At 43.8% G+C, this 9,622-nt stretch overlaps 1 protein-coding gene across 2 annotated transcripts; it reads left to right on the forward strand.

Annotated features, from left to right (window-relative positions):
* The first annotated feature begins 107 nt into the window (after nt 1-107).
* On the forward strand, nt 108-8,175 carry klhl12 (kelch-like family member 12). 2 transcript variants are annotated; one of them, XM_063879888.1, is made up of 12 exons: nt 108-562; nt 3,547-3,773; nt 4,126-4,279; nt 4,471-4,688; nt 5,180-5,329; nt 5,423-5,537; nt 5,843-5,949; nt 6,178-6,373; nt 6,592-6,750; nt 6,833-6,931; nt 7,009-7,195; nt 7,474-8,175. In XM_063879888.1, the coding sequence occupies exons 1-12, from the start codon at nt 496-498 to the stop codon at nt 7,598-7,600; spliced, it is 1,806 nt and encodes a 601-aa protein (XP_063735958.1). In that variant the 5' UTR covers nt 108-495; the 3' UTR covers nt 7,601-8,175. The 2 variants fall into 2 exon arrangements, with proteins under 2 accessions (XP_063735958.1, XP_063735966.1); XM_063879896.1 differs by having other exon boundaries at nt 108-364.
* The last annotated feature ends 1,447 nt before the right edge of the window (nt 8,176-9,622 follow it).

Here is a 9,622-nt window from a genome sequence, read left to right on the forward strand (position 1 = left end):
TAACCAACGAATATGCGCATTTCCACCACCTAGCGGACTGGAGTGGAACGTGACGTCAAACTGCGTGCCTCGCGTCTCCGTTTGGGCGGCGGGAGCGCGCACGTATGGTGACGTAATGTTCTGTTTACGTCTGTAGAGCTGTGACCCTGCTGCTGCAAACGAGAGGTTTTACCTGCTTTAAAGCCGCTCTGGGGGGTGATGTAACTCCATATTAGTGATATCTGAGAGTGTGTGGGGTTACAGTGGGAGCTGTCAGAGTCACCATGGATTACCTGTAGTTTAAAGGCTCGTCTCTGACTGACAGCAGGACTCTGAGAGCTAGCAGGGCTCAGTTAGCTTTGGATCAGCTGTTCTGCACACACAGGTATTATCCACTCTGTTGTTGGTGTGTGTCGCAGCTTGTGTCGTGTTCCTGCAGAATCTGTGTTCCTGCACTGGTTGTGTTTCTGTACTGGTGTGTAGCTCTGGCTGCTGGTGTGTAGCTGCTGATGGCTCATGTGTAGCTGCAGGTGTTATAGTCATTGCCTCCCAGCGGTGGAAACAGTGTTCAGGACCTTTAACGGTGAGTGGCTGCAGGAGCACTGCACATGTACTACTTTACAAGCGCAGGTAGAAGCAGTATGCAGGACTTTTACTATACCAGAGTGTAGGAATACTCTGGTATAGTAAAAGTCCTGCATTCAAAATGTTCCTCCAGTGAAAGTAGAAAGTACTCAGGTCTTGTACTTAAGTGAAGTAGAAGTACTCAGATCTTGTACTTGAGTAAAGTAGAAGTACTCAGGTCTTGTACTTGAGTAAAGTAGAAGTACTCAGGTCTTGTACTTGAGTAAAGTAGAAGTACTCAGATCTTGTACTTGAGTAAAGTAGAAGTACTCAGGTCTTGTACTTTAGTAAAGTAGAAGTACTCAGATCTTGTACTTGAGTAAAGTAGAAGTACTCAGATCTTGTACTTGAGTAAAGTAGAAGTACTCAGATCTTGTACTTGAGTAAAAGTAGAAGTACTCAGGATCTTGTACTTGAGTAAAGTAGAAGTACTCAGATCTTGTACTTGAGTAAAAGTAGAAGTACTCAGGTCTTGTACTTGAGTAAAAGTAGAAGTACTCAGGTCTTGTACTTGAGTAAAGTAGAAGTACTCAGGTCTTGTACTTGAGTAAAGTAGAAGTACTCAGGTCTTGTACTTGAGTAAAGTAGAAGTACTCAGATCTTGTACTTGAGTAAAGTAGAAGTACTCAGATCTTGTACTTGAGTAAAAGTAGAAGTACTCAGGTCTTGTACTTAAGTGAAGTAGAAGTACTCAGATCTTGTACTTGAGTAAAGTAGAAGTACTCAGGTCTTGTACTTGAGTTAAAGTAGAAGTACTCAGGTCTTGTACTTGAGTAAAAGTAGAAGTACTCAGATCTTGTACTTGAGTAAAGTAGAAGTACTCAGATCTTGTACTTGAGTAAAGTAGAAGTACTCTGATCTTGTACTTGAGTAAAAGTAGAAGTACTCAGATCTTGTACTTAAGTGAAGTAGAAGTACTCTGATCTTGTACTTGAGTAAAGTAGAAGTACTCAGATCTTGTACTTGAGTAAAGTAGAAGTACTCAGGTCTTGTACTTGAGTAAAAGTAGAAGTACTCAGATCTTGTACTTGAGTAAAGTAGAAGTACTCAGATCTTGTACTTGAGTAAAGTAGAAGTACTCTGATCTTGTACTTGAGTAAAAGTAGAAGTACTCAGATCTTGTACTTAAGTGAAGTAGAAGTACTCTGATCTTGTACTTGAGTAAAGTAGAAGTACTCAGATCTTGTACTTGAGTAAAGTAGAAGTACTCAGGTCTTGTACTTGAGTAAATTAGAAGTACTCAGATCTTGTACTTGAGTAAAAGTAGAAGTACTCAGATGTTGTACTTGAATAAAAGTAGAAGTACTCAGATCTTGTACTTGAATAAAAGTAGAAGTACTCAGATCTTGTACTTGAGTAAAGTAGAAGTACTCAGGTCTTGTACTAGAGTAAAGTAGAAGTACTCAGGTCTTGTACTAGAGTAAAGTAGAAGTACTCAGGTCTTGTACTTGAGTAAAGTAGAAGTACTCAGGTCTTGTACTTGAGTAAAAGTAAAAGTACTCAGATCTTGTACTTGAGTAAAGTAGAAGTACTCAGGTCTTGTACTTGAGTAAAGTAGAAGTACTCAGGTCTTGTACTTGAGTAAAGTAGAAGTACTCAGGTCTTGTACTTGAGTAAAAGTAAAAGTACTCAGATCTTGTACTTAAGTGAAGTAGAAGTACTCAGATCTTGTACTTGAGTTAAGTAGAAGTACTCAGGTCTTGTACTTGAGTAAAGTAGAAGTACTCAGGTCTTGTACTTGAGTAAAGTAAAAGTACTCAGATCTTGTACTTGAGTAAAGTAGAAGTACTCAGGTCTTGTACTTGAGTAAAGTAGAAGTACTCAGGTCTTGTACTTGAGTAAAGTAGAAGTACTCAGGTCTTGTACTTGAGTAAAGTAGAAGTACTCAGGTCTTGTACTTGAGTAAAGTAAAAGTACTCAGATCTTGTACTTGAGTAAAGTAGAAGTACTCAGGTCTTGTACTTAAGTAAAGTAGAAGTACTCAGATCTTGTACTTGAGTAAAGTAGAAGTACTCAGGTCTTGTACTTAAGTAAAGTAGAAGTACTCAGGTCTTGTACTTAAGTAAAGTAGAAGTACTCAGGTCTTGTACTTGAGTAAAGTAGAAGTACTCAGGTCTTGTACTTGAGTAAAGTAGAAGTACTCAGGTCTTGTACTTGAGTTAAGTAGAAGTACTCAGGTCTTGTTCTTGAGGTAAAGTAGAAGTACTCAGGTCTTGTACTTGAGTAAAGTACAAGTACTCAGATCTTGTACTTGAGTAAAGTAGAAGTACTCCGGTCTTGTACTTGAGTAAAGTAGAAGTACTCAGATCTTGTACTTGAGTAAAGTAGAAGTACTCAGATCTTGTACTTGAGTAAAGTAGAAGTACTCAGGTCTTGTACTTGAGTAAAGTAGAAGTACTCAGGTCTTGTACTTGAGTAAAGTAGAAGTACTCAGGTCTTGTACTTGAGTAAAGTAGAAGTACTCAGGTCTTGTACTTGAGTAAAGTAGAAGTACTCAGTCTTGTACTTGAGTAAAGTAGAAGTACTCAGGTCTTGTACTTGAGTAAAGTAGAAGTACTCAGGTCTTGTACTTGAGTAAAGTAGAAGTACTCAGATCTTGTACTTGAGTAAAGTAGAAGTACTCAGATCTTGTACTTGAGTAAAGTAGAAGTACCAGAGTGTAGGAATACTCTGTCACAGTGAAAGTATTCTAAATGTTCCTCCAGTGAAAGTAGAAAGTACTCTCCTCTAAATGTACTTAAAGTAGTGACAGTAAAAGTAGTCATTGTCTGATTGGTCCATTTCAGAATAATATCTCTGATATGTTTTATAATGATTGATCATTAAAGTGTTCTCAGAGCTGGTAAAGGTGCAGCTAGTTTGAATGGCTTTGTATACTGCAGGGTAGCTGCTGGATTTACTGCAGGTGAACTACAGTCTGATTTAAGGGAGATTATATTCCAGATTCCTGTAGCAGTCTGAGGTTGGGCAGCGACTCCGGAGGAAACATGGCTCCCAAAGACATCATGACCAACTCTCATGCCAAGTCCATCCTGAACGCCATGAACGCCCTGAGGAAGAGTAACACGCTGTGCGACATCACGCTGAGAGTCGACAATGCCGACTTCCCCGCTCACAGGATCGTCCTCGCCGCCTGCAGCGACTACTTCTGCGCCATGTTCACCAGCGAGGTAAGACTCTAACGATGGTTCAGAGGGGCTTTGAGTTGTTATTCAAAACTCTTTTGTTTACCTTCGTAGCATAGTGACATCACTATGGAACACGCCCGCTTCTATTGGCTATCGCTCCGACACATTGTGCGTAATAGGCTACAAGACAAACATAGTATTTGCTGCAGAGTATACATGCAGTTAATCCCACCTGACTGTGTGTGTGTGTGTGTGTGTGTGTGTGTGTGTGTGTGTGTGTGTGTGTGTGTGTGTGTGTGTGTGTGTGTGTGTGTGTGTGTGTGTGTGTGTGTGTGTGTGTGTGTGTGTGTGTGTGTGTGTGTGTGTGTGTGTGTGTGTGTGTGTGTGTGTGTAGCTGGCAGAGAAGGGGAAGTCCTTCGTGGATATCCAGGGTCTGACTGCAGCTACGATGGAGATCCTGCTGGACTTCGTGTACACGGAGACGGTTCTGGTGACGGTGGAGAACGTTCAGGAGCTGCTGCCGGCCGCCTGCTTGCTGCAGCTCAAAGGTGCGTTCAGGTGCATCGACTCAAACGCTGAGAAGACAACCGTGCGCTCATGAGGTTGTGATTACAGAGGGGGGTACCTGTGGGTCAGGGAGAGTCTTTCAAAGGATTTCTATCAAACTTCCTCAAACAAAGAGGGTCTTATTTGAGAAGATGTCTGTGTGTTTAAGACATGTTTCCCCCTGTTTCAACAGGAGTGAAGCGGGCCTGCTGTGATTTCCTGGAGGGTCAACTGGACCCCACCAACTGCCTGGGGATCCGGGACTTTGCAGAGACTCACAACTGTCTGGAACTGATGCAGGCGGCCGAGCTCTTCTCCCAGAAACACTTCTCCGAGGTCGTCCAGCACGAGGAGTTCATGCTGCTCTGCCAGGCCGAGGTAGAGAAGCTCATCAAGTGCGACGAGATACAGGTGAGGAAACACAGAGGAGGAAACACAGGGGAGGGAACACAGGTGAGGAAACACAGGTGAGGGAACACAGGTGAGGAAACACAGGGGAGGGAACACAGGTGAGGAAACACAGGTGAGGAAACACAGGTGAGGAAACACAGGGGAGGAAAACACAGGGGAGGAAACACAGGTGAGGAAACACAGGGAAACACAGGTGAGGAAACACAGGTGAGGAAACACAGGTGAGGAAACACAGGGGAGGAAAACACAGGGGAGGAAACACAGGTGAGGAAACACAGGTGAGGAAACACAGGTGAGGAAACACAGGGGAGGTAACACAGGTGAGGAAACACAGGTGAGGAAACACAGGGGAGGTAACACAGGGAAACACAGGGGAGGTAACACAGGGAAACACAGGGGAGGTATTAAATATGTGTATTTATGCTACCCTCCTCTGTGTGAGTGCGTGTGTGTGTGCGTGTGCGTGCGTGTGCGTGTATGTGTGTGTGCAGGTGGACTCTGAGGAGCCGGTGTTTGAAGCCGTGTTGAACTGGGTGAAGCACAACCGTAAGGAGCGCGAGCCGTTCCTCTCCGACATGCTGGAGTTTGTCCGGCTGCCGCTGCTGACGCCGCGCTACATCACCGACGTTATCGACGCCGAGGTGAGGCTCTCCTCTGATCACGCCCTGAGCGCTGATTAAATACCCCCCACTGTGTTCCCTCCATAACCCCCGGCTCTCTCCGACTGGTTCCAGCCGCTGATCCGCTGCAGCCTGGCCTGCAGAGACCTTGTCGACGAAGCAAAGAAATTCCACCTGAGACCGGAGCTGAGGAGCGAGATGCAGGGCCCCCGCACACAGGCCAGGCTAGGTGGGAACACTCTGTTTAATTGATGTTATTTAGTTATTATATTTTATTTTATTTTCATTTTATTTCATTTATTTTGTTATTATTATATTTTTCATAATTATATTTTTTCCCATTTAATGAAACGTTTTATATTAGATTTATTATAATTATGAGCCTTCCTTTTTTATTGAGTTATTAATATTATTGTTGTTGTCATTATTAAAGTTAATTATAAAGTTGAACACTTTAATTTGAGATGCTGAGAAGCAGAACACCTGCAGGGTCTCCTGTAAACGTCCTCTGATGGTTTTGTGATTTTCTCCCAGGAGCCAAAGAGGTGCTGCTGGTGATCGGAGGGTTCGGCAGCCAGCAGTCCCCCATCGACATCGTGGAGAAATACGACCCCAAGACCCAGGAGTGGACCTCCCTGCCCGTGAGTTTAAAACACAGATACAAAATCGAATTATTTTCAAAGTTTTAAAATTAGGTTTCATTTTTGTTTTCGGTTATTAGATAAATGAACCGAGACGTGTTTTCTGATCATGTTTTGACCTTTTATTATAACTCCTTTGGTCCATATATGAAGCAAGAAAACATGCGTTATGTTGAGAATAAAAACATGCTATATATGTATCTAACGCTGCCGGTGTTTCCTGAACAGAACATCGCCCGTAAGCGACGCTACGTAGCGACGGTTTCGCTGCATGACCGGGTGTACGTGATCGGAGGCTACGACGGGCGTTCGAGGCTCAGCTCCGTGGAGTGTCTGGACTACACGGCGGACGAGGACGGCGTCTGGTACACCGTGGCCACCATGAACGTCCGGAGGGGCCTCGCGGGGGCCACCACTCTTGGAGGTGAGGGGGATTATCTTCAGAGGGTTTACAATATTAGAGTCCTTTTAAAAGCATGGGAGGCAAAGCTCTGAGGGATCTGTATTCATATTATTATTCCTGTATTATGTAGTATTTTTCACTGATTAAAATACAACTTATTTTTATTCTTTCAAATGTTTTATTGTAGAAAGTTTATAAGTTGTTGTTATTCAGTTCCTTCTCTTTGTTTTTGTCGTCAGATATGATTTATGTCGCCGGAGGCTTCGACGGCAGCCGGCGACACACCAGCATGGAGCGGTACGACCCGAACATCGACCAGTGGAGCATGCTGGGAGATATGCAGACGGCCCGAGAGGGGGCGGGGCTTGTGGTGGCGAGTGGACTCATCTACTGCCTCGGTACGGATCTTTAATTATAGATATTATTCTTATTGTAAAAAGCTCCTGAATGTTCTGATCCCCTGCTGCTGCTTCCTGTCAGGAGGATACGACGGTCTGAACATCCTGAACTCGGTGGAGCGGTACGACCCGCACACCGGACACTGGACCAGCGTCACCCCCATGGCCACCAAGCGCTCAGGTAGGTAAGAACCATGAGGGCAACTTCAAGGAGTGTGTGTCTGAGTGTGTTTGTGCGACTCTGACTGCTTCCTCCAGGCGCCGGCGTGGCGTTGCTGAACGACCACATCTACGTGGTGGGGGGGTTTGACGGCGTCTCTCATCTGGACTCTGTGGAGGTTTATAACATCCGGACGGACTACTGGGCGACGGTCGCAAGCATGACGACGCCGCGTTGCTACGTGGGAGCGACGGTGCTGCGAGGACGACTGTATGCCATCGCAGGGTGAGACACACAAGGGTCAGATTTTAGAGAAAAGTCAAAGTTCTGAGAAGAAAATCTGAGATAGAAGTCAGTATTCCGAGGAAAGTGAACTCATCTCAGTGGGTTAGTGCACTTATCTTCAGCTCGGGGGGAACCGGTTCATCCCACCTTGACCCACTGCAGGCAGTCGCTGTGTCCCTGAGCAAAGCCCTTCTTTTTTAAATTGATAATAAAGATGACTTTGAATATACAACAAAGTAAAAGTCCTTCAAAGAAAACCTCCTGCCTCCTCTCTCCAGGTATGACGGGAACTCTCTGCTCAGCAGCATCGAGTGCTACGACCCCGTCATCGACTCCTGGGAGGTCGTCACCTCCATGGCGACGCAGCGCTGCGACGCCGGAGTGTGTGTGCTGCGAGAGAAGTGAACGCTGCAGAAGAGGAAGAAGAAGATTGTGGCGCCACCTGTGGAGTACAGTGTTAGTGTTTCCATGAGCACCGTGTTGTAAACATCTCAAACTGACCGCTTGAACACTTGAAACACTACATTTTCAAGAAGAAGAAGAGAGAGTAACAGACGGCAGCTAGACGTTAAACGCCTCTCAGACAGAACCACGGTGAACTCTCAGAGGAGGAGGAGAGCTGCATGACTCCTCGCTCGCCACCTGTGAGATTATTTTTTCAGTCTGTCTTCAAAGTGCAATATATTTCTACTCATGGGGAGGGAAGCTGCTGCTACACGCCTTACGACTCGGCCTGCACCGGACGTCCGTGTTGCCTCATCCATCCTTTTGTAACTGTTTTAGATTCTCTTTAATACAGAAGGTTTATCGTCGCGCTCAGATTATATATTTAGAGATTTTAGAAAATGACTGAATTGTGCCAGTTGATTATTTTGTCCCTGAAGGAATCACAGAGCTGCATGTGAGGATTTTATTTTATAAAGCTGTACATTAACCTTCACTGTTGCCTGAGACGTGAATAAACTCTCCGAGAAATTAAAGCCTGATCCTCTCCGTCTGTAATCCAGCGAATAATGATGAAGCTTTAATCTCTAATTCAAGTCATCAAAATACTTTGACTCATCATGCAGAGTTATACACATTTTAATATTGTAGTATTATTATTCTAATTCATGCTTTATTATGTGTATCTCTTTTATTTTGCACCTGGTCGAGTTAAAGTTTATACTGGAAATTTAAATTCTGAGAAGAAAATCTAAATTTTGAGAAAATGTACGGCGGGGAATGTAACGTTTTATTTGGCCCTATCACAGGACGCATTATTGGTGATTAAAGTTTGCATTATTAATCTAAATCTGAATATTTAAAGCAGCTGGAGTATAAGCAAGCTGAAAAGGAAACCGTGATGGTGGTCTTAAGGTGATCTGTGACTCCAAACTGCCCTGCATTATGTGATCTCTGTTCTCTTTTTTACTCCAGTCGATTTATCCACACCAGGGCTATCAATGAAATCCTGTAACTCTAAACCCTCGGTCGCACTAACTCCGTAATAATGGTTGGTGTGTGTTATAGTCTCCACTTCCCCCTAGACCTTATTGGGGACAGAACGTGCACCAAACACCTTTACCTTCTAAGAGGCTTTTTGATAAACTGAGCTGTGTGAGGGCTGTGTGAAGGCTAAACTGAGGGATAGAATAGCCTGAACATCATGCCACCATCAAATGCATAAAGATGATGATGTACAAGAATCAGAGCTGGGAAGTAAATGCATTTACTCAGTACTGTACTGAAGTATAATTCTGAGAGTACTACACTCTGGTACTTCTACTTTTACTCAAGTACCAGATCTGAGTACTTCTACTTTACTCAAGTAACCCCCCCCCCAGCTGAATTACATGGAGCAGGTTTTCATAAAGCCCCATCACTCTGTCTTCCTCACACTATGTTGAGGATTATAGTTTATATAGTTATACATGTATAACTACTTTAAAACATTTGTCACTCTCAATACATTTTGCAGGAACCGAGCTGTGTGTGCGGATGTTATAAAAAGCAGAACCGACCAATCAGACGGCTCACACTGGATATTTAAACAACGAGTCCCGGCGGCCCCTGAAGGTGTCACCTGAACGTATCCCTCCGCGTGTAAAGTGTAAACATTAGACAGTCGACAAAGAGCAAAACTGTTTCAGAGAAAATGTAATATTTCTTAAAAACACGAAGACAGGAAGTATTTGTACTCGCAGTTAGAAGCTGTGTGTTGTTCTGCAGAGAGGAAGAGGAGCTGAGGAGCTCATCATCATCATCATCATCAACATCAACATCAACATCAACTAGTTCCTGCTTTAAAGATGCAAATGTTCCTGTGTTCGTTCAACAAAGAACAGCTCAGTTAGATTACCTACCAGGATGGTGGAAAGTAACTCAGTTCTTTACCTGATTTATTTAAGTACAATTTGAAGTACTCCACATGCCTATTATTAGTTT

This window comes from Eleginops maclovinus, chromosome 1 (genome assembly GCF_036324505.1).
Source record: "Eleginops maclovinus isolate JMC-PN-2008 ecotype Puerto Natales chromosome 1, JC_Emac_rtc_rv5, whole genome shotgun sequence".
In the NCBI taxonomy this organism is placed as follows: Eukaryota; Metazoa; Chordata; class Actinopteri; order Perciformes; family Eleginopidae; genus Eleginops; species Eleginops maclovinus.

Bases quoted from the DNA above. Each gene is read 5' to 3' on its own strand.
- klhl12 (XM_063879888.1), top strand. From the start codon at position 496: ATGTGTAGCTGCAGGTGTTATAGTCATTGCCTCCCAGCGGTGGAAACA. The intron at 6,374-6,591 runs GTGAGGGGGATT...TTTTGTCGTCAG, and splicing joins GGGGGCCACCACTCTTGGAG to ATATGATTTATGTCGCCGGA. The intron at 7,196-7,473 runs GTGAGACACACA...TCCTCTCTCCAG, and splicing joins CGACTGTATGCCATCGCAGG to GTATGACGGGAACTCTCTGC.